At 47.6% G+C, this 27,237-nt stretch overlaps 1 protein-coding gene across 2 annotated transcripts in view; it reads left to right on the top strand.

Annotated features, from left to right (window-relative positions):
- LOC309516818 (vigilin-like) overlaps positions 1-24,739 on the top strand; it is a 55,681-nt gene extending 30,942 nt beyond the window's left edge. For both annotated transcript variants that reach the window (XM_082195736.1, XM_082195737.1), the window contains 20 exons: positions 1,492-1,599; positions 2,767-2,871; positions 3,632-3,710; positions 4,004-4,143; positions 7,081-7,185; positions 8,317-8,430; positions 9,425-9,511; positions 10,272-10,403; positions 11,228-11,446; positions 12,874-13,095; positions 13,494-13,712; positions 14,707-14,845; positions 14,935-15,062; positions 16,447-16,551; positions 19,730-19,864; positions 20,025-20,168; positions 21,042-21,221; positions 21,398-21,514; positions 22,352-22,483; positions 22,971-24,739. In XM_082195736.1, the coding sequence (XP_082051862.1) occupies positions 1,492-1,599; positions 2,767-2,871; positions 3,632-3,710; positions 4,004-4,143; positions 7,081-7,185; positions 8,317-8,430; positions 9,425-9,511; positions 10,272-10,403; positions 11,228-11,446; positions 12,874-13,095; positions 13,494-13,712; positions 14,707-14,845; positions 14,935-15,062; positions 16,447-16,551; positions 19,730-19,864; positions 20,025-20,168; positions 21,042-21,221; positions 21,398-21,514; positions 22,352-22,483; positions 22,971-23,063 (2,703 nt within the window). In that variant the 3' untranslated portion in view covers positions 23,064-24,739. The remainder of the gene's footprint in view (positions 1-1,491; positions 1,600-2,766; positions 2,872-3,631; positions 3,711-4,003; positions 4,144-7,080; positions 7,186-8,316; positions 8,431-9,424; positions 9,512-10,271; positions 10,404-11,227; positions 11,447-12,873; positions 13,096-13,493; positions 13,713-14,706; positions 14,846-14,934; positions 15,063-16,446; positions 16,552-19,729; positions 19,865-20,024; positions 20,169-21,041; positions 21,222-21,397; positions 21,515-22,351; positions 22,484-22,970) is intronic.
- Positions 24,740-27,237: the final 2,498 nt, after the last annotated feature.

Raw genomic sequence — 27,237 nt, 5'->3', positions numbered from 1 at the left:
ACCTTCCCGCCCGCTACATTGTAAGGGGCATGTACGCTGGTCACTGCATTGAAAGGGGGCATGTACGCTGGTCACTGTTTTGAAGGGGAGTGAAGAACACACACACACAAAAAGGTAACTTGTTAATTTAACGTTTATTTCTATGAGGAGGAGTAATTCTGAGGGGTCAAACAAAGAAATAATATAAAAAGTGACAAAAAAGTTATTTTTATAATGACAAGTTTTGCGGCTCCCAGTTTTTTTTCTTCGGAAACGGGTCCAAGTGGCTCTTTTTGTCTTAAAGGTTGCAGACCCCTGACCCTAGTGGGAATTGTCTTATGCAACTGTAGAGAGTAATCTTCTCATAGGAGGCTCTTTGCTCCCCCCCCCCCCGTTTCTGTCCAAAATTAGCTTTTTCTTAGCGGAGGAAAAGAAAAATAATGGTGCCGTTCAAGAGACTGCACCTGGTCTCTCTTTTATCACAGGTTTTAGACCTGTGTTGGGATTTATTTACAGTCGTACCTTGGTTTTCGAACAGCGTAGTTCTTGAACATTTTGGCTCATGAATACCTCAAACTCGGAAGTGAGCGTTCCAGTTTGCAAACTATTTTTGGAAGCCAAACATCTGACATGCCTTCTGATTGGCTGCAGGAGCTTTCTGCAGCCAATCGGAAGCCGCACCTTGGTTTCTGAATGCTTTGGAAGATCGAAAGGACTTCCGGAATGGATTCCGTTCGAGAACCAAGGTACAACTGTATTTAGTATTTATTCAGTTTTTATACAGCCCTTTATCTAAAGATACCAGGGTGGTGTACAACATTAAAAACACATTTTATGGAGCATTGATAAAAACATAACAAAAAGCATAATAACAGTCATAATAATAACAAAATAATCGTAATAACAGTCCCCCACCCACCCACTCACAGCTTTAACAGGCCATGGATTATTTAATGGGCAAAGGCTTGGGTAAAGAGGAAAGTTTTTGCCAGGCCCCTAAAGATGGCACCATGCGAGTGTCTCTGGAAAGATCATTCTACAATCGGAGAGCCACCACAGAAAAGGCCCATTCTCATGTTACCACCCTTCAGACCTCTTGGAGGTGTTTGTGTGTGTACATAAAGGGCCTCAGATGACAAGGACAGGTTGGTTTGTATGGGGAGAGACAGTCCTTTCTGAGCTGAGTATTATTACATTTATATACCACTTTTTTCTTCCAAGTAGCTCAAGGTGGTGTACAAGGTGGTGTACATGGTGTAGGGGGTAGGTTAGGCCAAGAGATGGCAACTGGCCCGAGGTCACCCAGTGAGCTTCGCTGCTCAATGGGGATTCGAACCCTGTTCTCCCTGGGTTGCTAAGCATTGCAACTTGAGATGGATGTTTGAAACAGTACTGTGGCGGCACCTAGAGACAGAACGCAGTCATTGCTGCGCTAGAACAGCGATGCCCGTGTTGAAATCTGGGAAACTGTGATTTGACCACAAAACTCTGCCTCTTCTCTCACCCCACCAGGCGAAGAGTGTGATGGTAGCTGAAGTAACCGCCCCAGCCTGGTTACATCGTTTTATAATTGGAAAGAAAGGACAGAACATTGGCAGGATCACCCAGCAGCTTCCGAAGGCAAGTATTGCTTGTGCAAGAGACTGGAGTAATGGGGGTGAAACCCCATGTCTTTTCGCCTTGTTTCTGTTTCGATATGCAACGTATGATCCCTGTACCCTGAAGAAGAGCTGGGTGCCCCCCCCCCTGTGATACCCAAGCAGCAAGACATGGGCTAGGTTGAGCTACTAGGAGGCTTGGTTTGGGTGTTCTGATGTGCCTGTTTGACGGATAGAAGGGGCAGCTAGCAAACGAACCTGCAGGTTACTAGTCCACACGTTTTTACTACGTGCCCCACCCATTAGACCAGGGCCAGTCACCTGTGGTGTACTGCTGGCCTCAAGGAGCAAGACTTAAATCTATAAGGAGAATCCTGCTGTATCAAGCCAAAGGTCTACTTAGTCCATCATCCTGTTACATGCAGGATTCAACCACACACCTCTGGGAAGCTCACAAGCAGGTTGCTCTTCCCCATGGGTTTCTCCAGCAGCTGATAACTCAGAGGCTGCTTCTAATACTAAAGGTAGCATGTAGCCATCACGGCTAGTAGCTTTTGCTAGTCTTTCATGGGGGATTCTCATCTAATCCCCTTTTTAAAGCTGTCCAAGTCAGTGGCTGCCACTGCATTGTGTACCACCAGATTCTATAGTTCAACTGCATGTTTTGTGAAGATGTTCTTCCTTTTTCCCATCCTTTTGCCTATTCAGCTTGTATTTTAGCATCGTGAGGTGGTCACCTGGAGGCAATGACTACTCGCCGCAGGAGAGTGGCAGTTTGCCAACCTGCCTTAGGCACGCAGGACATAAGAGATGCCTTTGGGGGATTATAACAATACACAACAAGATGGAAGAAGTAAAATATTGAGATCACACATGGGTGAAGGGGAGTGGGGGGGTATATGGGAACCTATAATGTCATTTATAATATAATTTGCTAATTGCGTTGTATTTACATATAGCAAAGGGAAGCCTAGAGCAATTAGATATATTTTAATTTAGGTAATCTATGTAATAGGCTTATGTTAGAAAATGAATATGGATTTTGAATTTGATGTTTGCAAATTTTTTTTGGTTTTGAAATAAAAAATTTTAAAAACTTTTTAAAAAAGATGCCTTTGGGGGGATACTTGGGTCCTCTTTTTTTTCTTCATCGGGCATATCAGAAGTTTGATTGCTTGTCCCTTTTCAGGTTCACATCGAATTTACGGACGGCGACGAGAAGATCACGCTGGAAGGACCCACCGAAGAGGTGGAGCTGGCTCAGATGCAGATCCAGGACATTATTCGGGACCTGGTGAGCCGCTGCAGCTTCTTGCCGCAGAGTTGTCTGTTGCTGGCCCAGTCGCAGGAGCATGACCCAAAATCCCACCATCTTGTGAAAAAGTTCACTTCCGCAGGAGCCCCCTAGCATAGAGTGGGGCTTGGTATATTGAGAGCTAAGATGATGATAATGAAAATGAAAATAATTTATTAATACCCCGCCCATCTGGCTGGGTTTCCCCAGCCACTCTGGGCAGCTCCCAACAGAATATTAAAAACACGATCAAACATCAAACATTAAAAACAGGGCTGCCTTCAGATGTCTTCTAAAAGTCAAACTTAGTTGGTCTCTAAGGTGCTACTGGAAGGAATTTTTTTATTTTGTTTCTAAAAGTCAGATCATTGTTTATTTCCTTGACATCTGATGGGATGGCGTTCCACAGGGTGGGGGTAAATAAGATGCCCCCCATTAACATATGAAATGGAAACCTAATCTGTTAAGAAACTTTAGGAATATAATTAGATTATAATTTTCTAACTGCCCTTCTCCACAAGGTCCCAAGGTGGGTTCCAGCAGTACAGTTATAAAAGCAGATAAAACCATTCCTGGCAGACAGGTCAGGAGAATGCTGAGAGTAGACCGGGCAGAAATAGCATCAATGCTTTTCTGCGAGGGAGTCCATATCTCCAGAGGGCACAGGAGAATTGCAACAGAGCCACTGTGGGCGGAGGCCATGAGGTGAGCTCACCATCTTCTCTTTCCCTCCTGCCCTCCCAAAAATATTCCTTTTCAGCTCGGCCGAATGGACTACACCGAAGTGCTCATCGATCAGCGGTTCCATCGTCACCTGATAGGGAAGAATGGAGCCAACAGTGAGTGCTGGTGTGCCAACACAAGCGCTGGGCAATTTGTCTTGGAGAAGTTGCGGTGGGTAGCGGCTATGTGACAATTGAGGACACCTGCCAGGCAATGTTTGCAAAGGTTTGGTGCTGGCCTCTGTGTCTCTGATCCTGCCTGCCTGTCTCTCCCTCCCTCTCCCCCCCCCCCAAATTAATTTTCCACATTTTTAAACAAACAAACACAAATCATAGCTGAACTTGATCCAAAATTAATATCATAGTAATCCTGCCTATCTCTCTCTCTCTTCCCTTCTACGTGCTGCCAGTCAACCGCATCAAGGAACAGCACAAAGTCTCCGTCCGCATCCCGCCCGACAACGAGAAGAGCAACTTGATCCGGATTGAGGGAGACCCGCAAGGGGTTCAGCTGGCCCGCAAGGAGCTGCTGGAGATGGCTGCTCGCATGGTAAGGGAGAGGCCAGCATCTTGGCTGGTACCCTCGTCTCTTGCTTCGTCTCCCCAGGCTGGAGTTAGGATGGAAGAAGGAGCCAATCAGGAAGAGGGAAGGGGAGATTGGAAGGGAAATGCAGGGCAGTGGGAGCAGGTGAGGTTGGAGGGGTTACAGGGGTGAATAAGATCTTATTTGGTGGGGGGTGGAGATGGAGGGCTAATAACTCAGTATTTATTCTTTCAATTTGTATCCCATCCTCGTCCCAAAGAAGCCCAGGCCAGCAAACATATCTATATTTATGTTTATTTTACTTTTATTTTATTTTGATAATAATTTTATTAGTTTTCAATTACAGTCCAATAAAAGCCTTGTTTTTAACACTGCCAAATTATAATACATTTACTAATACCAATCGTTCAGATACTGAATTATATAATTTAGGTGCCACCTGCCCACCCCCCGCTTGCTAGAATTGCTGGTTTGATGGTTTACTTTATTTCTGCGTTCCAAAATCTTACTAATTTCTATTACATTCCAGTCAAAATAATAATCCTTTATACAACAACTGCAATATGAATAGCATCTATTCATGTTAACACATTAAATGATTTATAAAACACTCAAACTATATCCTTGTTCTTCCTGTGTGCGGCAATTATTCTCTCTGTGATGTTTCTTCCTGTCCTTGTAAAATGTGATTTCTATTTCTGTTTTAAAGAGCATTCTAAAAATTGTTCTAAAATATACTCTCAGCTTGAAGAGATGCCATGAACAGTGATTTTCAGACATCAAACACCTGGGTCAACAGGGATGCTTTTAGATTCCTTCTGGGAGTCCCTTAAGGAGGGTGGCAGACGCTTCGCATCAGCGAGGGTGTTCCACAAATGTGGAGCCATCACTGAAAAGGCCCTGTTGGTAAATTTCCAGCCAGGCATCACCCCCCCCCAAGCCCTCGCTGATTGTCAGCTTCTGCCAAAGCAGGCAAGATTAGACTAAATTTGAGCAGTGATCTGGCTCCATGCAAACCAGAGCCTCTTAAAGTGGAAATATTCTGCCTTCTAGATAGATAGATAAATTTATTGTCATTGTCCGTATATACACAGTATGCACAGCAACGAAAATCAAAACACCCACCCAAAGATAAAAAATGTACACATATACATTTGCATGTATCTCCGAGCTCTCATCCTATTTGGACTTAATCTATAAAACATACATATCCAGAATATAGCATGACCTATTAAAGGCATAACATAACCTAAAACCTATCTCATTCCTTCCACTCCCTACTTACTAAACCTTGCAACTGGCCCTGAGATCATTGTTTAGTGCAATCAGAGCTCTTGGATAGAAACTATTCAGAAGGCGTGTGGTTCGTGTTTTCATTATCCTATATCTTCTGCCCGAAGGCAATAGTTCAAAGAAGTTGTGAGCAGGGTGGGTGGGATCTCTCAGAATGTTATGTGACTTCTTCAAGATGCGAGACGTGAAGATCTCATCCAGGGTTGGTAGTCGGAGCCCAATAACGTTCTGGGCAATTTTAATTGTTCGCTGTAAAGCTTTTTTATCCGTTTCAGAGCTGCTCCCATATCACGATAATATACTATAGGTTAAGACACTCTCGACGGTACTATGATAGTAGGACAGGAGTAGGTGCTGGGATAGATTCAGTCCCCTGAGCATTCTCAGGAAATACAACCTCCCCTGCACCTTCCTCACAACCATATTAATATTTGCAGTCCATGAGAGGTCCTCCGAGATATAAATGCCCAGGTATTTAAAACTACCAACCCTCTCCACTTCCTCGCCATTTATGTGCAATGGTAACAATACACTTTTCTTTCTCCTAAAGTCAATTATGAGTTCTTTGGTTTTTTTGGTGTTAAGCATAAGATTATTTTCTTTACACCATTGAATTAACCCCTGTACTTCTTTCCTATAAGCAGTCTCATCGTTTCCACTGATGAGCCCCACCACTGTTGTATCATCCGCAAATTTGATGATTGTGTTGGACTTATACAGTGGGGTGCAATCAAATGTGTACAGAGAATAGAGAAAGGGACTTAGCACGCATCCCTGAGGGGCTCCTGTGCTTAATACTAGAGTAGAAGAATAGTAAGGTCCCATTCTCACTGTCTGCGGCCTATCAGTCAGGAAATTCCTTACCCACAGACAGATCTTCTGATGTATACCCAAGTTGGTCATTTTAAGAAATAACCTGTCTGGCAGAATTGTATTAAAGGCAGAACTTTAGTCCACAAACAACAGCCTTGCGTAGGTTCCCTGTTGTTCTAGATGACTCAATACAGTATGGCCGGCGATGGAAATAGCATCATCAGTAGATCTGTTTCTTCTATATGCAAACTGGAACGGGTCTAAAGTGGGTGGAAGACTAGTCTTAATATAATCTAGCACCAATCTCTCAAAACATTTCATAACAACAGATGTTAAGGCTATTGGTCTATAATCATTGAGAGCACTGAATACCGGTCTTCGGAGTGCCGAGCCGCTGCAAGTGCTTGCGCTGCCATCTTGCTTCCTTTCCTTTCTCTGTAGGGTCAGAGCAGCACATAGTGAGGTGCATTGGTTGGAAAGTTGGGCTTAGGAACCTGGGAGAGCAGGGTCCGAATCTCCACTTGGCCGTGAAGCTCACTAAGGTGACCTCAGGCTAGCCACCTCCTCTCAATTTCATTGTGAGGATGGAACGGGGAGGGCGGAGAACCATGTATTCCTCCTTGAAGCTCCCTGAAGGAAGGGTGTGATAGAAATGTGTCAAATAAAAGAAAGGGAAATAATACGACAGATAAAGGAGGCGGGACTCTGGGTGCTTCTTCGTGGATCCCCTCCCAGAATCTTTTGCACAAGGACAGTGCTTGTAGCAGCCCCATTGAGCAGGAAGGAGTCTCTCTCAGGGCGGATGCAGCTGACTGGGTGTGTGGGCTTCTGTCCTAGGAAAACGAACGCACGAAGGACCTCATAATCGAGCAGCGCTTCCACCGGACCATCATTGGGCAGAAAGGCGAGAAAATCAAGGAGATCCGTGACAAGTTTCCTGAGGTAGGAAAGAAAAATTATTACATTTATATATATTTTTGTCATGAAAGTCTACTCAATATTGATCCAGAGTAGATTCCAGTGTATAGTTAGCAGAGTGAAAACTTAAACACGTTGCAAGATTCCCCCAAAATGGACCAGAGGCAATTAATATTTCATCCAGCAGAGCTTTACTGCTACTGAAGGCAAATGAGCATAATAGTCACAAATCCAATGCATTCAGGATTGGCACTGTCCATAAGAAATCCAGGCTATTTATGTATGCCACTACAGCAGCTTGTGTTTTGCTAGCCCAAAAATGGAAAACGAGCAAAGTCCCAACTAAAGAAGAATGGCAACTTAAACTGATGGAATAGCTTGCGGACTTAACATATAGAATAAGAGAACAAAAAGAACAAGAAGAGCATATATTTAAAGAAGATTGGAAAATGTTTATTGAATATATGGAGGGAAATTGTGCTTATTTGAAAACTTGGGCAGCATTAAGATAAATTCAACAGTGTAAATAAGTTTTGGTGGATGCAATAATGGAATATTGAATGGTTTAGTTTATATAAAATATGCAGGGATGTATGTTGTGCAATGAATCATGGAAAGAGAAGAAAGGAAGTCGTTGATACGATAAGGATGCTTAAATGAGTATTCAAAATTGTAAAACTGAAAATTTAATAAAAATTATATATATGAACGAAATACAGTGGAACCTTAGGTTATGGCGGGGATCCGTTCCGGAGGCCCCGCCGCAACCCGAAAATGATGCACATCGAAGCGACGCGTCTGCACATGCGCGAGTGGTGAACCCGGAAGTAACCTGTTCTGGTACTTCCGGGTTTGCTGCACATGTTCGCCAAGGCGGACGCAGAACGAGGTTTGACTGTAGAGAAGTATGGGCAATACCTGATTGACAGTCAGAGGATAAGGACTCGGCACTCTTTGTTATAACTCATTGTTGTGCATGGAGAGAGGGAAAGCCGAGTTAAAGATGCAAAGCAACTTGTAGCTATTGTCATTGCCTTACCCTGCACAATCTCACATTTTTAACTCTGTCCTCATTTAATCCCTCCCCACGAAAGAAGGGGACTCTAGGTGCCTACCCCTTGACTCTGCGTACTGATAACTGCTCCACCCCTACAGGTTATCATCAACTTCCCAGACCCCTCTCAGAAGAGCGACATCGTGCAGCTACGTGGGCCCAAGAACGAAGTGGAAAAGTGCGCCAAGTATCTCCAGAAAGTCATTGCGGAGCTGGTGAGTTCCACCTGGTTAGGCTTGCAGATGAACAGGGCCGCTGCTTGGCTCCCCCCCCCCCTTTGCTCAACATGATGGAATCCCATCGGGGTGAAACCCACCCTTTCCCCCAAGAACTGGGCTATTTGTGATGGGAGGGAGGAGGGGAAGGGTGTCTTTTTCTGCTGTCTTGCTGAAGTGTTGCTGCTCCGCCAGGTGTGCTTCTTTTGCCCAGGCAGGTGGTCTTGGGAGGTACCACCTCATGTGGTCGGAAAGGGGGGTAGCACAGTGGTGGCCTGAGATGACTGGCAGGCAAAGGAAGCTTGGTTGGATACAAGGAAACTTTTTTATTTTTATTATTTAGTAGCTTATACGCCCTGTTCTTCCTCCAGGTTGGAGCACAGGGCAGCTTCCAACAGTAATCATATAAAAAAGACACAATAAAACCGAATAAAAGCATACCACCATTGTAAGAACAGCCAAACTAGGCCTGAACTCCAGCCAGTGTCTGCATCAGGTTCCAAATATCTGGACAAATAAATAAGTGAAAACATATCTAAATATAGCTAATGTGGAAGGTTGACATATTTCAGTTTAGAGAGTTTTCCATTAAACAGGGCACCACCTCTGAGAAGGCCCTGTCTCATTCCTTATTGGAATAATAGTCCATAATTATTTGTATATTCATTAATTCATACCTAGTTCCATATCTTCCAGTCTCATTTCCTATTGCCCACGATTTCCCGCCCTAATTTAAAAAGAAAAGTCCCTTCCATTTTTGCTTCTTCCATTCTTTCTCCAGGAGAATTGCCCGAAACCTGGTGGCTTTGTCCTTTGAGTTTGCCCTTTGCCCTTGCACCCAGGATCCTTTCTGTCTCAGCTCCATCTCTGCCATCTCAAGATGCTTCTGAAAGTCTCTATCAATGGTTCCATTCCTCTCCTCCAGCACTGTCTGTCTCACTCCTCCAGGCACCATATTTAACTTCATGGATTTTCTTCTTCTTCTTTGCCTTAGGTTGAAAACAGTTTTTCTATTCCAGTCCCTATCTTCAAGCAGTTCCACAAGAACATTATTGGGAAAGGAGGCGCCAACATCAAAAAGGTAAAAGTGGGGGGGGGGGGGTTCCTCCTTCCGATTTCCTCCCCTCCCCCAAGAACTGGGCTTGGGGTGGTAGTGTCTCAGTTTCTGAGGAAGGAAGTAGTTTCTGTGGATAGAGGTCCAAGCCAGTTAAGAATCGGTGAGTCAGTTCCAGCATGTTGGCCTGACACCTCTGATGTTGTAAAGAACCAATGCAAACCTCTGGAGCTTTGGTCTAAGAGGGGTCCTAACCAACTGCTGCTGCCAGACAGCGGTCTGTTCACCTAGTCACTGCGAGTGGCGCTGTGGTCTAAACCACTGAGCCTCTTGAGTTTACCGATCAGAAGGTTGGTGATTCGAATCCCTGCAACGGGGTGAGCTCCCACTGCCCTGTCCCAGCTCCTGCCAACCTAGCAGTTCGAAAGCACACCAGTGCAAGTAGATAAATAGGTACCACTGTGGCGGGAAGGTCAATGGCATTTTCGTGTGCTCTAGTTTCCGCCGTGGTGTCCTGTTGTGCCAGAAGCAGTTTAGTCACGCTGGCCACATGACCCGGAAAGCTGTGTGTGGACAAACACCGGCTCCCTCGGCCTGAAACCAAGATGAGCGCCGCAGCCCCATAGTCGCCTTTGACTGGGCTTAACCGTCCAGGGGTCCTTTACCTTTTACCTGCTCACCTGCCTGCCTCCCTCTTCCAAGCCATTGTCAAGGGCTGCTCCTTGTCGAGTCCCTTACGGTAGCCTAGCCTTGAGGGTCTGGGTTTGATGTTGTCTCTTCACAATAGATTCGAGAGGAAACCAATACCAAGATTGACCTCCCCACAGAAAACAGCAACTCGGAGGTGATCCTGATCACTGGGAAGAAGGCCAACTGCGAGTGCGCCCGGGACCGCATCCTGGCCATCCAGAGGGAGCTGGTGGGTGTGTGAAGCAGTTTCCTCCTGTTAGTCTTTCCAGATCCCAAGGAAACGGCTTGGACATGTTCCAGTCTCTAACACAACGGCTGCAGTTGGAAGTCACGCTATCAAACCACAGTTTATTGTGACAGGAGTGAGCCTAGCCTCTCCTCGGGGGTGCATGTTCACTCCATCACCTTGGAGATTAGCTCAGAAGTTCTCAGCTTCCGTTTTAGATTAACCGTGGCTTGGTATGTCATCCAAACCTTAACAGACCAGTTAATCTTAACTCTGGCTTGTTTGGAACCAAGGCAACATCTAACCATGGTTTGAGGAAACTGCCTTGTTTCAACAAACCATAGATAGCATTAACTACAGTTTTAGGTCTGGCTGCAATGAATAGAAAATTGGAACCAAAAGCTTCCACATTAAGCACTGGAAGTAAAAGCTTCAATTGTTTTCCTTGCCGTGCCAGTGGAAGTGGGGAGATTCAGTGCCCAGGGGAAGGCTAGATTTGTTATTTCCACAATAAGCCATGGTTTATGGTGACGACTGTTTGGATTGGGCCAATGGCAATCTGTAGCATGTTGTATGGGGGGCTGCTCTTGGGACACCCCTGTTTCCAGATATTTTAATCCCTTGCTTCTGCCGTTGGATGCAAGTTCAGCAGTTTCTTGTATCTTAGTTCATTGTTTGCTCGCCTTGAACCTTACAGGAAAGGCAGGATATTAAAATTTTATGGCAATTGCTTTGGAAGCAAGTGCCAACTTTGGCCTTGGAGGCAGGGTTTTGTAGCCCTTGTCTCTCTCTGTTTCTGTCTCTCTCACCCACCCCTTCCCTCCCAGGCTAACATAAAAGAAGTGGATGTGTCTATACCAGCCAAGCTACATAACTCCCTGATCGGGGCCAAGGGGCGGCTAGTGCGCTCCATCATGGAGGAGTGTGGCGGGGTGCACATCCACTTCCCTTCCGAGGGGTCGGGCAGTGACAAGGTCACCATCCGAGGGCCTGGCGAGGAGGTGGAGAAAGCGAAAAGGCAGCTGCTGCAAATCGCGGAGGAGAAGGTACCAAATAAATCAGAGGTTGCCCGGTGTTATCAGTGGGAGAGCGTGGGGAGAAAACAGCTGTTTTTTGGCAGTCAAGTTGCTACGATAACAGAGGGCATCCTTCACACCTCCCCATTTTCCTTTGAGCCATGGGCCGCATCCTTGGCACACTTTTAAAAGCACAATTATACCACTTTAATCAGTCACGGCTTCCCCCCAAGAAAACAGAATCCTGGGAACTGTAATTTGTTAAAGATGCTTGAGAGCTGTTAGAATAGAATTGGGGAGTTGGGAGTCCAGCCCCCTGGAATGCAGGAATCTCAGCTAGATCCCTGTTCGCCTCACAGAGGTACAGCTCTCAAACCACTCAGAGAAAGGGGAAGATGGGTCTCCTCTAACAAGTCTCAAACTCCAGTTTCCAGGATTCTTTGGGGGAATCCACAACTGTTTAAAGTGGTATAATAGATATTTAAATAACATGTGAATGTGGCCTTAAAACTCCATATTCCAGCTGCATTTGCTCTCCTAAATTACTAGCCTATGAAGGCATGATTTCAAAGGCACGCAATATGGTTTGAAGCGAAGTATGTCCCTCCCGGGTCAGATATTGGATGGGAGGTCACCCTGCTTACCCCCCCCCCTTTAATCTGGCTGTGGTTCCTTGAATGGAAGGAAGGAAGGACTGGAATTTAAATGTAATAAATCAAAGACATGGAAATAATCCCTAGAAAAACAGCCGGATTTTAAAACTGCAGTCCATCACACAAAGAGCTTGGATCATTCATGGTCGCATGGTATTTTTTGGCGACACAACATCCACACAGAGCAGCTAAAAAAATAATGAGCAACTATCTGTCCTGGCTGCAGTTAGTGGAAATGCATTTTAGGAGTTCTTCTGCGGCTTATCTCGCCTATAATTCCTATGAGACAAAACACACACCCCTCCCCCTTTTCGAAGTGGTTGTGCTTGAGGCTGCTGCAGCGAACATAGTATAATTTTAACTCTGCCCTAGTTTTTGCGTTCCTTCCCACACTTCTAATGTTTTTATTTGTATTGTGACATAGTTGTACACCGCCTTGAGATTTGACATGAGAGGTGGTTTGCCATTTTTATCGATTAGGCTGATCAGTCCCACGTTGCCGAGGTCTCCAGCTGACTTAAATCTGCAGACATTCCAAAAAACCCCCACAAATTCAGAATTCTTGTAAAACGTTAACATCCTCACACAGACTTGTTGCACATGGAAATGGTTTTTTTTAATGAATAAGTAGCGTGCCGATTCCACGGGTTGGATCGGCTGCACAGAAAACGGTAAGGAAAGTGCTTCCCTTGGCAGCGAGTTCTACAGTTCAGTTTAGGAGGCAGGAGTAATTATTTGTGCCACAGAGCAGGATGCTCCTTGCCAAGCTTTCAGCTGTCCACCCTCTGCCCTCTCCACCTGCAGCAAATCAACAACCACTCGGCAGAGCTGCACGCCAAGCCAGAGTACCACAAATTCCTGATCGGGAGAGGGGGCGCCAACATCCGCAGAGTGAGGGACCGCACCGGTGCCCGCATCATCTTCCCCAGCCCCGACGACAAGGACCAGGAGATCATCGCCATCGTGGGGAAGGAAGATGCGGTGCGGCAAGCCCAGCACGAGCTGGAAAGCCTCATTTGCAACCTGGTATATATTTATATATGAGTGTGGATGCTCGGCTGGGTCATTTGCATCTGGTTTGGATGGTTATATGCATGCCCAGCATACAGCACCCCTAGAATTGGTTTGGGTGAACGGCAGCCTAGCAATTGCTTAGCCACCAGCTGCTAACTATGAATCAATAAACGTGAGCAGCAATACTAGGCTGACTTCCACCTGGAAACCTCCATAAAGCTCATTGCCACCAATCTCCTTGCCAAAGGACTACTAGTCGTCCGGAAAGAGCCCAAACCTTTGGAGAGTGAGATTGCGCAAAGCTGGATAGCGTCCCTTTTCCGCATTGGCCATGATTTGGGGGAGAGACTGTAGCCGTGGAAGGAGAGGCTACAGGGCCCTTCCCCCCACCTCCTCTTCCTGCCCCCCAGGATAACGTCATCGAGGATTCCATGATGGTTGACCCCAAGTACCACCGCCACTTTGTGGCGCGCCGGGGGCACGTGCTGCGGGAGATTGCGGAAGAGTACGGCGGGGTTGCGGTGAGCTTCCCCCGGACGGGCGTCCAGAGCGACCGCGTGATGCTGAAGGGAGCAAAGGACTGCGTGGAAGCTGCCAAGAGACGCATCCTGGAGATCATCAGCGACCTGGTAGGCCTCCGTTTCCGGAGTCTGGGTCAGAAAGGGCGTTTGGAAAGACCAATTCAAAGTGCTGGTTTTGACCTATAAAGCCTTAAACCTATAAAGCCTCAAGACCGCAATACCTCAAGGACCACCTCTTTCCATATACAGTGGTACCTCAGGTTAAGTACTTTATTCGTTCTGGAGGTCCGTTCTTAACCTGAAACTGTTCTTAACCTGAAGCACCACTTTAGCTAATGGGGCCTCCTGCTGCCGCGGCGCCGCTGGAGCCCAATTTCTGTTCTCATCCTGAAGCAAAGTTCTTAATCTGAAGCACTATTTCTGGGTTAGCGGAATCTGTAACCTGAAGCGTATGTAACCTGAGGTACCACTGTAAACCTACCCGGACCTTGTGATCATCTTCTGAGGCCCTCCTTCGTGTGCCGCCTCCTCGAGAGGTCCAGAGGGTGGCAACATGAGAACGGGGCCTTCTCAGCAGTGGCTCCCCATTTGTGGACTGCTATCTCCAGGGAAGTTCACCTGGCGCCTTCATTATACACCTTTTTAGCCAGGCCTTTGGTTGATCCGATTTACATCCTATGCCCTTTTAAAATGTGTTTTTTTTGGGGGGGCTATTGGGTGGTTGTTTTAACTTTCATTAGGTATTTTGTGGTTTAATATCTTGATTTGTACCCCCTGTATAGGGCGGTACATAAATTCAATTAATAATAATATTAATAATAACAGCAAAAACAGCAACAACCCCCTCTTTCCAACATGTGTCATGTTGTAATTCTCTTTTAAGATGAGAACGATACCTTAAGCTGCAGGTTGGTGATCTTTGGGGCTAACGTGCCTCTCCACCCCCATGACCGTGCAGCATTGAAATCCCTTTTCCCCTCTGTTGGCTTCAAAGTCATCACAAGCACGCTTAGCCCCGATGCCCCTTCCCCGCAACCTTAACTCGCCTTGCTCGCCCCGTCCCACTTTTTCTTTTTCTTTTTGCTTCCCATCTCTTCTCCAGGAAGCCCAGGTGGTCCTCGAGTGCGTCATCCCACAGCGCTTCCACCGGGTCGTCATGGGAGCCAAAGGTTACAAGGTGCAGCAGATCACTCGGGACCACGACGTGCTGATCAAGTTCCCGGAGCGAGATGACAATTCAGGTAGAGGGGATGCAGGTAGAGGGGAGGGGAGATTCCATGCAGGGAAATATGTTCACCTGGTTTTCTCCCCACCCTCCACCCCCCGCTAGGTTCAGAAGCACAGTCTCAGGAAAACGGCGACATCAGCCCCGAGCTGGACTCTGCCCCCCGCAAATGTGACATCATCCTTATCTCGGGGCGCAAGGAGAAATGCGAGGCGGCGCGGGCAGCTCTGCTGGTAGGAATCTTCTCTCTCTGTCCTGGGCGAGTATAGAAAAGGCCCTCTCCTTGGTCACCCTCCTTCAGACCTTCCTCAGAAGGTGGGGGGAGTACCTGGAGGAGGACCTCTGATGTTGATCTAAATCCTAAGACAGCTTTCTCCAAGCTGCTGCCCTCCTGATGTTTTGGACTGAAGCTCTTCATCGGTCCTGACCAGAATAGTCAAGGATGATGGGGAGAGAGGGGGATCACAGTCCAGCAACAGCTGTAAGGTGCATCAGTTTGGGCAATGCTGAGAATACAGAGGCCCAGGCAGGTTCATGGCAGGGGAGGAATTTGGTCAAGCCCTGAACTGAGTATACAGTTGCAGGAAAGCGGCAAAATATTGGGGACCTTATTGTTCTTTGGATGCCCAGTCAGGGCAACCTGCCCATAGGGAGTGTTTTGATTTGGACTTTTTTGCTCGGTTGTGCTACCTTCGGCACCGTGAGAGTGTAAGCAGAGCCTTGTTGGGGTCCCACTTAGTCCAGCCTCCTGTTCTCAAAGCGGCCGACCTGTTGCCTCTGGGAAGACTGCAAGCTGGGTGCGATTCCCAGCATCCGGAGATGGCATGATCCCTTGTGCTTTTCGCCATGTGGGTTCCCGCCTTCCACAGTTCTTAGGGAGCGAGATCACAAGGTGTGTTCCCTACCTAATACTGTTAGAATTCCTGCTCCATGATTGCAGTCATGGGATTGTTGTCTTTCACATGACGTTATGTTTTGACTCCACAGAGTGGGAAGTGATGGAGACAGGATGTTTGTGTTACTGTGTTCCGTGAAGTGGGACTATTGTCCTTTGTTCTTTTTCTCTTTGCTGTCTGATGCTAGAGAGAGAGGGAGTCATGTTGCAGTGCTCCGTGTGTGTTTATATGTAAATAAAGTAGATTAGCCAAAATGCTGAGTTGCTGCGGTCTGTCACGCATGATGCACAAACTCTGCGGATCCCTAAGTGTGCCGATGTCTGTTGGCATCAGTCGCTGTGATGTTCAGGCTGAAGAAAGCTTTTGAAGCTCCCGAACGATTGACCAGGAGGGAGAGAACATGCCAGTCGGGCATGTGTCTCTGCCAGGGTCCTACTTGAGTGTAGGCCAAGCTCCTGACAAATACAGGGTAGGGTAGGTGCAAAAGTGCCATAAAGATGAGGCGGGGCCTGATCCAGGGTTGTGAGCCTACATGTGTTTCTCCAGCCTTGCTCAGTCGGTTTTTCACTTCTGTGAACTGCCCTGAGACCTCCGGGTATAGGGCGGTATATAAATTCAATAAATAAAAGTAAATAAAATAAAAAGGAGCCTCTATAGACATGGAGCACCAAAACAACTCTGAAGCTCCCTGCAGAAATCCTTACTCTTCTTAACCTTCCAGGCTCTGGTTCCCATCACAGTGGACGTGGAGGTCCCCTTTGACCTCCATCGCTACATCATTGGGCAGAAGGGAGCCGGCATTCGCAAGATGATGGAGGAGTACGAGGTAGGAACATGTGGTCCTCCTTCCAGCCCTGTTTGTGGCCTCAGCATTGCCTTTGGCATACTCAATGTTTTTTTCCTGGGGGGGATGCAGATTCATTTTGTGAATCTTTCTACTTTTGTCCATTTACTGTACAGTGGACGCTCGGGTTACGAACGTGATCCGTGCGGGAGGCACGTTCACAACCCTCAGCGCCACATCTGTGTATGCGCAGGTTGCGATTTAGCGCTTCGGCGCATGCGCAAGCGCCGAAACCTGTTCCAGTACTTCCGGGTTTCGGCGCATCTGTAATCCGAAAACGCGCAACCTGAAGCGTCTGTAGCCCGAGGTATGACTGTATATTTATTTTTGCTGATTTGAACGATAAAATGGTGATTTCCTTGAGTCAAAATGAGAGTACCCCTAAACATTTTTTTTTTAAAAAAAGCACTGGGCATACCTTTTCCTTTAAATGCTGTGTGTGTGTGTGTGTGTTCTGGGTTCGCTGTCGATGGTATAGGAAGCTTCAGTGGTCTGCAACCAGATTGGCTAGGGGGCCAAATCATAGACTCACAGAATCGTAAAGTGGGAAGGGATGCCAAGGGTCATCCAGTCCCAACGGCCTGCAATACAGGAATATCAACTAAAGAAATCCATTGCAGGTGGCCACCCAGCCTCTGCTTAAAAACCTCCAAGGAAGGAGGGTCCACCAGCTCCTGAGGGAGCCCATTCCCCTGTCAGACAGCTCTTACTGTCAGAAAGTTGTAACTTGCAGCCCTACCCCCTGGAGCAGGAGAAAACAAGCTTGCTCTGCTTTTCACGTGGCAGCCCTGGGCTTCCTTGTGACAGATCAGGTTCCCGTGATAGCAGCACATCTACGTTAACCCTGCCACAGCTAAGGAAGTATGAGAAGAGGAGGGGAAGGGATGAAGACACAAGCGCACTGCAAAATGTGTGTTTGTGTCTCTCGCCAGCAACCCTGTCCTGTTGCTTTCAGAGAGGGCACTGCCCACAAGGGGGCACTGCAAACAAATATCGTGCAGTGGTACATCTGGATGCGAATGGGATCCGTTCCAAAGCCCCGCTCGCATCCAGAGCAGAACGCAACCCGTGTCTGCGCGGGTCGCGATTCGCCGCTTCTGGGCATGCGCGTGACATCATTTTGAGCATCTGCGCATGTGTGAGCGGCGAAACCTGGAAGCAACGTGTTCCATTAATTTCCGGTCGTCGTGGAGCGCAACCCGAAAATGCTCAACTTGAAGCAACTTTAACCCAAGGTATGACTGTATGTCGAAAGCCCTTTTGGGGAAAATTTTGGTTGCGCCCAATTCACAGCAAGCGGCTTTTCCAAGGTACATAGTTTGCTGAGCACTTATTTAAAGAGGACTGGTGGGTGATTTAAGAGCTTTTTTTTAAAAAAAAATAGTTGGCTCATTAATCATCTGTAATTTACCAAGTTACCCAACACTAGAAAGTTAAACCTAGGTACCTCTTTTTGGGGGAGACCCTTTTGTTTGGCCAGCATTGAACCAGGACTGAGCCTTTAGTGTGGCAGACCCTGCCTTGAGGCACAGTGTGGTGTAGTGGTTAAGAGCGGTAGTCTCGTAATCTGGGGAACCGGGTTCGCTTCCCCGCTCCTCCACATGCAGCTGCTGGGTGACCTTGGGTCAGTCACACTTCTTCGAAGTCTCCCAGCCCCACTCACCTCACAGAGTGTTTGTTGTGGTGGAGGAAGGGAAAGGAGAATGTTAGCCGCTTTGAGACTCCTGAAGGGGAGTGAAAGGCGGGATATCAAATCCAAACTCCTCCTCCTCCTCTTCTTCTTCTTTGCCAAAGAGACGTCGGGCAGGGCTCCTCTCTGCCTCCATTAGGGCACCTTTTCAAAGCTGCTGTCCAGACAGACCTTTGGGGCGTGGACTTTTTTAAAAAACAAAACCAAGCTGTTCGTGGTGGTGGTGGTGGTGGTCTTATGTTGTTGTTTTTGTATTTTGTCTTCCATCTTGCTGCATTTTCTATGCAGTGTAAATGATATTTAAAAGAATAAAACTTAATGGGCAGTTAAGCTAGATCAGGAAACTAGAACTGTGTGTTTGTAAAGGCTTTTTGTTCTGAAGATTATGCTACTTAATTATAGGTGTGTTTAGCTGCCTGTTTTAGTCTGGGTGGATTCCAAGGCATGCATATATTTTTATATAATTCACTCATGTTTGGTGTACCGTATTTTTCGCCCTATAGGACGCACTTTTTCCCCTCCAAAAATGAAGGGGAAATCTGGGTGCATCCTATGGGGCGAATGCAGGCATTTGCTGAAGCTTGGAGAGCGAGAGGGGTCAGTGCGCACTGATCCCTCTAGCTCTCCAGGCTTCGGGAACACATCCGCAGCCTAGGCAGCCCTGCGGGAGGTCCCGCAGGGATGTCTAGGCTGCGGATAGCAGCCTGCTGCCCAGCACGAGGGGCGCCCTGAAGCAGAGCACCCCCCGCGCCCGGCAGACATCTGCAGCGTGGGGAGCCTTGCAGGAGTTCCCCGCAAAGCTCCCCACGCTGCGGATAGCAGCCTGCTGCCCAGCGCGAGGGGCGCCCTGATGCAGAGCGCCCCTCGCGCGGGGCAGACATGGGCCAGCCCCACAAGCTCGGGGGACAGCAGGGAGGCGCAGCGCCGCCATCCCGCTGTTCCTCAACCTGGTTCAGTTTCCCCGATCTGCTTTTGGGGAGGAAATAAAGGGGGGGAAATTTCCTTTATTTCCCCCCCAAAAAACTAGGTGCGTCCTATGGGACGAAAAATACGGTATTTGTACTTGAGAAAAGATGTGAAGGGAGAGGCCTGCTGCTTCCTCCAGTGGCAGCAGCAGAAAGTAGTTTGTAGGAAAGGACTCTGTGGAGCACCTGAGGGAGGGACTTTCATAACCACTCTGAGAACAGGCCTTTGCAAAGGATCCTGGGAACATTGCATCTAACTTGGAACACTTTGAAAGCCTAATGGGAGCCTTTGAGATGCGCCGTTCGTCCCAGAGCAGGGAACATTATATTTGCATATTAGCGATTGATTTAAATGTTCTGTATACACAGTTGTTTGGGCTGGGTTATAAATTTATCTGAAGGGAAAGGTAGGAAATGACGCTAGGCCGTAGGTCCCCTGCCCTGACAGCTTTGCAGCCTGCACGGCCTTTCTTTTAAAGACAGTGACGCTTCTCCTTTTCCTCAGGTGAACATCTCGGTGCCCCAGCCTGAGCAGCAGTCGGACGTCATCAAGATCACAGGCTTGGTCCCCAATGTGGAGCGGGCCAGGGCCGGACTCCTGGAGAGGGTCAGGGAGCTGCAGGCAGAGCAGGAAGACCGGGTAACTGCCAGAGCCCAGCACCTCAAGACATAAACACGCCCAACCCACTGGCTTCCCAGCTGCACCGCTTCCACCCGCCAGAGCTCTGCGTGGAGTACTGAGGGATGGGTTCCTGAGGCCAACCAGTAACTCCCGGCTTCCCTCTCCCTCTCCTCCCCAGGCGCTGCGTGGCTTCAAGCTGACAGTGAGCGTGGAACCCAAATACCACCCAAAGATCATTGGCAAAAAAGGGGCGGTCATTTCCCAGATCCGGAAGGACCACGACGTCACCATCCAGTTCCCGGATAAGGGGGATGAGAATCAGGTGAGTCTCTCTCCTTTCTTTTGCTGTGTGTCGCTGGCCCCCTCTACCCAGGGGGATTATGGGACCCAGAGAGTGGCTCCGTAATGCTCCACCACATTCATAAAACTTGTGTATGCTCGCTTATAAGTAGAGCTGCAATTTGTTTTGGTTTTTTTATTATTTTATTTCTATTTATTAATTTATTTACCGCCCTATACCCGTAGATCTTGGGGCAGTTCACAACCTACAATCACAATGTGAAAAACACAAAATACGTAATAAAAATGAAAACAAAGGCGACACAATAAGCCCTCCTTCCGCAATTCATTTAAAAGGAACGTTTTGAAAAGCTTAACGCTTTGTATGTCCTTTAACCTTTATGGTACAGTGGTACCTCAATTTTCGAACGTAATCCGTTCTGGAAGACTGTTTGACTTCTGAAACGTTTGACAACCAAGGCACAAAGGGCGGTCGAAAAAGTGTATGGAGAAAATTGAAAAACACGCAGTGGAAGCCATTCGACTTCCAAGGCACATTTGAAAACGGAAGCAATTACTTCTGGGTTTTCGGCATTCAAAAAACGAAACATTTGGCTTCTGAGATGCTGGAAAACTGAGGTACCACTGTATGATATATTTTTATCTTTTCCAAATGTAAGTTGCTTGGAGACCTCCAGAAGTAACAAGCGAGCAAGAAGTTTGATAAATAATAGCCTCACTTAGAATCAGATTTCCATGTTCCTAACTTTGTATAAAACCTATTTGGTCAAAGTGATGCCCATTTGTGGGGTTCCCTCCCGCTCCCCTCAATCTGTAGTGGTGAGGGAATGAAGCTTTTCTAACAGTCCCGCCGTCTTTTTGTCTCGGTCTTTCTCCTTCCCCCGCCCGGGTCCAGGACCTCATCACGATCACCGGCTACGAGAAGAACGCCGAAGGGGCCCGGGACGCCATCTTGAAAATTGTAGCCGACCTTGAGGAGATGGTCAGCGAAGATGTCCGCTTGGATCACCGGGTTCACGCCCGTATCATTGGCGGGAGAGGCAAAGCCATCCGCAAGCTTATGGAGGAGTTTCGGGTAAGGGTTGCCAGTGGCTTTTCTGTGTTTGAGTGGCAGAAGTTGCCTGACCCTTCTGCAGTCTGCCCCACCAACAATGGCAGGCAAGCAAAATCGTGACGGACAGGCTCTTGCTCGTCCAATCGATGCCCTTTGGACTGTGCAATCTTGTGACCTTGTCTTTCTTGCCCTGGCAGGTCGACATCCGCTTCCCTCAACCGGGTTCCAGTGACCCTGACAGAGTCACGGTCACAGGGCTGCCGGAAAACGTGGACGACGCTATAGACCACATGCTCAACTTGGAAGAGGAATATGTGAGGAGGAGGGAGATGGCTGGGAGGGCTGCTCAAGCAGCTTGATGGATGGGGGAGCTTCCTTCTAGCTATATATACACGTCTGAGAGACAGCACGGGCGAGGTTCTGGCCATGTCACGGGTGCGTGGGCCAAATTAGACTGGTGGCCAGGGCTGCCCACCTGTCAAGTCACCTTGATGTCACGATGCTGTCAGGTGGTTGGCAGAGCTGGTGTTGCTTAATCAGAAAATAATCACTGTTTTATTAATGATTGGAAACCTTATGGGCTTTCTGCGCAAGTGAACTTGTGGTATCAGGGTATGAAGACTTTGGGGGACAGAGCTGAAGGTTGGTTTATGGAAAGTAAGAGAGTTGAATGTTACTAGGAAGTAAGAATTTTATGCAAGTTTTTAAAGCTGATAGATGGAGAATCGGGAGTTTTTTTCTTTCCTTTTTCCTTTTCTTTATTTCCTTTTAATTTTTCTGTTTAAGAAATGCTTGATATTTGATGTTTCCATACTGTTCTTTCTTTGTGTTCTCAAGCTTTAATAAAAATTCAAGGAAAATAATGATAAATAAAACAATGATGTCAGGGGACTGAGCGCTTTGAAGTCCCAGCAGGACTTGCAAAAAAAGAGAGCCCTGTGAGGTGCTTTGAAGTGCCTGAGGCTTTGCCTTGCTTGTGCAAAATTGGCACAAGTAGCGTAGGGGTGTGGTTGGTGGTTTGAGGGGGTGAGGGCAGCTACTGCTCCTTATTCCAGTTTTTTAAAATCTGTCTTGCATCCTGAGAGGCCCTCGAGTTGAGCACAAGACTCCGCTAGCACCCTCCAATTTTAACAGGAGGCTTCTCCTTACAGATGATGGACGTGGTGGAGACCGAAGCCATGGCTGCGTATATGAAGCCTCCGTCCCGCTTGGAAGAGGAGCCCCGGGGCCCGGCCAAGGGCTTTGTGGTACGCGATGCCCCCTGGAACGCGTCTGGGAACAAGGTATGTCTTGGGTCCGTCATCGCCACAGAGTCTGCCTTAGAAGCTGCCTGCTTTGGCCAATATTAAGAAGCACTGCATGTGAAGACGGGGCTAAGAAAACCTCGAGACCCATGAGGCCTAGTGCCTTGGGGTCCTTTCAAAAGCGGAACCAGCTTGCTCAAAGAGCCAGTGTGGTGTAGTGGTTAAGAGCGGTAGTCACGTAATCTGGGTAACCGGGTTCGCGTCTCCGCTCCTCCACATGCAGCTGCTGGGTGACCTTGGGCCAGTCACACTTCTGTGAAGTCTCTCAGCCCCACTCACCTCACAGAGTGTTTGTTGTGGGGGAGGAAGGGAAAGGAGAATGTTAGCCGCTTTGAGACTCCTGAAGGGGAGTGAAAGGCGGGATATCAAATCCAAACTCTTTTTCTTCTTCAAAAGGTAGAGGGTCTTTGTGGCATGCGCTACCCATTTAGAACAGGAAATACATCTCCCCCCTCTCCCCTTTCAGGCCCCAGATGTGAGCAGCGCCGAAGAGTTTCCCGTCTTCGGCACCGGCGTGGTCCCCAAGCAGACGTCCGTCTGGGGCCCCAAGAAGTTCTGAGGCGGCGGGAGGCGGTGACGACGCACTGCCAGCCAAGCACGGCTCCCGCCTTCCTTGGGCATCGTGGCGGCTTTCTCGCGCCATCAACTCCTCTTGCTGTCGGGATGTGGCAGATTCTTCCTCCTCCGCCTGCACTCTCTCTTTCCATGACTCTGTGCAATCCATTAACCAATCAAAAGCCATAGCCAGCCCCCTTTCCACTTCCCTGCCGCCCCCCTTTTCCTTCTCCTCTTCGAGCCAAAGCAGGCCAGTTTGTAAGCACACAAGTGGAAACGAGCCTCATGTGACTAACTCGTTTCTCTCTCTCCCCCCCCCTCTCTCTCCATGTCAAATTTCAGGGCATTAGTCTCTCCTGGCCAAATTTGGCTGTAACACCCCTACTTACCCCCCTGGCTGAAAAAGGAGGAGGCAAGGACCCCTTTTCTTCCCTGTCTCTGACTCTGTCCTCCCAGGTGTAGGATTCTTGTACTGTCCACACACACACCTGAACCAAGGGGAAGGGCCGAATGTTTTAGGGGGACTCAAAGGACAGGCAGGTCTCTTGTACTGCCACCCCTAACTTGATCGCATCCCCCTTCCCCCTAGCCAGCCAGCCTGCCTGTTAATCGCTTCTCCTCCAAGCTTGCAAATAGCCCCTCTCCCGGGCGACAAACCATTAAGATTTGAGCTGCACCATAGAGACAGGTTTGCGGGAATCTGTGCATGTGGACCTCTGGAAGGAGACTTCCGGCTCCTGTGACCAGAAGGAGCTCTTCAGAAGCAGGGAGCACTTAGAAACTTTGGCACTCGGCAGTCTTTTGTCTCCTCTCCCACCCCCACTTTCCCCACCCAGTCTTTCTCATCCCATGGCACAGTGTAGACTAGCCTTGCCAACCTGGCTCCCTCTTGATGTTCTGGACAGCAGCTCTGACCCAGGTGGGAGCTGCTGGCTGAAACATCGGGGGAAAGGAGCGCCAGGCAAGGTTGGCAAAAGCCGGTGTCGAGTCTGTTACGACTTGCTCCTTTTCTTCTCTTTCCATTTTCAACCTCCCTTTCTCTGTCACGCTTTTTCCTCTTTCCCCTCCCTCGTCTCTTCCTCAAGATGCACTTGCTTTGAAACATTAGGGGAAAAATATGCAACATTGAACAAAAGAGTAAGTTTAAGAGCCAAGCTCTTTCTCTTCTCTTCTCTTCTCTTCTCTTCTCTTCTCTTCTCTTCTCTCTCTCTCCCTCTCATTCAGTTTCTAGTCCACACCCAATTTCTCCAGATTTTTAAACTGTGACTTCTGGACTGTGTGTGTGTGTGTGTGTGTGTGTGTGTGGTGGAGATGCGAGTGAGCTTAGTGGCTCCACCGACCCAACTAACCCCCGTCCCCTCTTTTTTTCTTTTCTTTTTTTGCTGTGTCAACATGACAAGGCAAAAAAAAAAAGAAAAGCTATAGTGGAGCAACGTAACCAAGTTTTTGTTTTGTTTATTTTTGAAGGCAGGGTTTCTGGGGAGAAATAAAGAGAATTTAACAAAAATAAAAATTGCAGAGAACACTATTGGCCTTAAAAGAAAAGAAAAAAAAACAAAAGAGAGTAAAAGGGGGTGGGGAAAGGAACTTAATGTTTAAGGAAATATGCAAACTCTGTAGGTCACATGATGGTGACTGTGGACTTTTCTAATTCCAAATAAAAATGGAGCGAAAAACTGAGCGGCAATTTCGGCGTGAGAAAGTTATGTGTTTGGCGGCCCCGGGGAGGATGCAGGTTCCAAAGGATGGGCAAAAGGAACATCTGGATGAGTTTTTACAGGAGGCTGAGAACTCAAACCAATTGCAGGAAACTTCTGTTCCCTTTCTGTTCGGTGTTGCTGGCGGAAGAGGAGAGAACACTGGAGGCTGAGAACTTGGGGCTAGGAGATGAGCCCTAACTTGGTAATTTGCTTTTCCCTTGGTACGGAGTGGACTTTTCCAAACCACCATGTGAGCTTCACAACCCTTTGACAGCAAATCCACAAAGCCCTAGCCCATAACAAACTTGCAAAAGCCCACACCTTTAACCTAGGTGAGATCATCACATCTCCCTGGCTTTTCAGTTTTCCATCATTTTGAGATTGGGGAGTGAGGTATCTGCACTGCACTTCGTTTCCTAAGTCAGGTGTGTATGGGAACCATGTCGGCCTGCGGAACTGAGACAAGGCAGAGGTCAACAAGATCCTTATGCAATAGCTACCCTGCTTAACTTCTCCCCAGATCTACTGTTTTAGAAATACAAGCCATCCCTGGTGAAGAAATACCTTTTCAGCTTATTGCTGACCTTTCAGTTCAACTTCTAATTGTCTCTCCCAAGCGGTCTTTGTTGGACTACAGAACCATTGCAGGCATTCTACATGCATCCATATAATATATAGGTTGCAATTACAGGATCAGTAAATACTGGAGCCTTTCAGATCCATATTTGTTGTTTTTTCTTCTCCAAATAATTACTATGAAATTGGAGACCTCCCTCCCACTGCTACCACCACCACCAGTTATTTGGATCTGTGTGTTTACAGTCGTAAAGGACCTCCGCTGTGCAACTCGGAATGCAGCAAGTAACAAGATACCATGAATTGAGATGATGGCTTAGCAAAGCTTTATCTGCAGACATTCAAACACTGCATGGTTCACTGGGCACAGGTGTCCCATAGCAGATCAAAACTTCTGGCAAGTATTCTTGACAGCTGTCAGGCTTGGGGCGAGGGTTGCCCCTTGAACCCTTGCTTTGCCTGTCTTTTGGGTGCTTAAAATTGCCTAGCAATTGGGGGAGAAATCTCCTTTAGGCCCCTGTGGCTGTGAAAACACAGCTGTGTTTAGGGTGAGAAAGGAGATGAATAACATTCTTTGTTTTCCAATTCATAGCAGCAGAGATGTGTAAATAGTTTTGTTTGGTTGCTATGGCTAGAACTAAAAAAACGGCATACAGTGGTACCTTGGGTTACATACGCTTCAGGTTACATACGCTTCAGGTTACAGACTCTGCTAACCCAGAAATATTACCTCGGGTTAAGAACTTTGCTTCAGGATGAGAACAGAAATTGTGCTCCGGTGGCGCAGCAGCAGCAGGAGGCCCCATTAGCTAAAGTGGTGCTTCAGGTTAAGAACAGTTTCAGGTTAAGAACAGACCTCCAGAACGAATTAAGTACTTAACCTGAGGTACCACTGTATTTATTATTTTAGCAATTTATATACCGCTTAGTCACAGTGGGGTACCTAAAGCAGTCAGGGAATTGATAGTGTACTGCTAATATTATCAAAGGTAACTGGTTGGTGTCACCAGCCTGCAGAAACTCCCAAAGAATGGCCACAGTGGCATGCTAGATTGACAGGTGCCTATCAGGAGCTCCTGTGCTGCTGCCGCCACCATTTTTTCTATGTATAAATGCTGGTTAAGATTCTAGTTTCTTAATCCAGGATCCAGCTACTCTGGTCATGTGGTGCATGAGAGCAGAGTTGGACAGTGGCCCGGCTTGTGAGGATACAACGATGGCTTCCTGCGGACAAGCAAGTTCTATTGTGAATTGCCCAAATGCCCTGAACTCTGCTGTTGCTGAGCTGGGAGGAAACAAACCATATCACTGACTTGGGGCACTTCCAGCTGCACACTATTTTGGGTGGGATTCAGTCACACCCCAGCAAATTCAGGTTGTATTTTATTGAGAGGTCTTACTCAACCAATCTTTCCCCAACAAAGCAGACTTCATGCAACAAGAGAAGAGATGGGGAAATCTCTGGAACGGGTGGGGATAACACTCGCTTTATGTTGCCTAACCTCCCTCCCCATAAGCAAACTGGGAGAAAGGCTCAATAAAAGTATTTTACCTGGGAGCACACCTAGTGAGATTTTTGTGAACCATTAATTGTTCATCTTTTGACACTTCGTGGGTGGAAGCCAAAAAGAAACATTGAGTTCCACTTCTGGAACATAGGAAACTGGATTCTTGGTCCATCTACCTCAGTATCAGCAACTCTCCAGGGTTTTCGAGCAAGGTCTCTCCCATCCCTGCCTGGATATTATGGGAATTGAACCTGGAGAAATTTTGGATGCAAGGAAACCCTTTTCCCCCAAAGGAACTCTTGGCCCAACCGGATCAAGCCCCCTGCATTGTTTGGGGAGAAGCAAGCCCCGAATGCTAGCGTTGGAGAAATTTAAAAGAGGGTTCCTAGACTGG

The sequence above is a fragment of the Podarcis vaucheri genome (genome assembly GCF_965113315.1).
Source record: "Podarcis vaucheri genome assembly, chromosome: 13".
Lineage (NCBI taxonomy): Eukaryota > Metazoa > Chordata > Lepidosauria > Squamata > Lacertidae > Podarcis > Podarcis vaucheri.
Note: the sequence above shows the minus strand (reverse complement) of the source record. Positions and strands in the feature narration are given on the sequence as shown.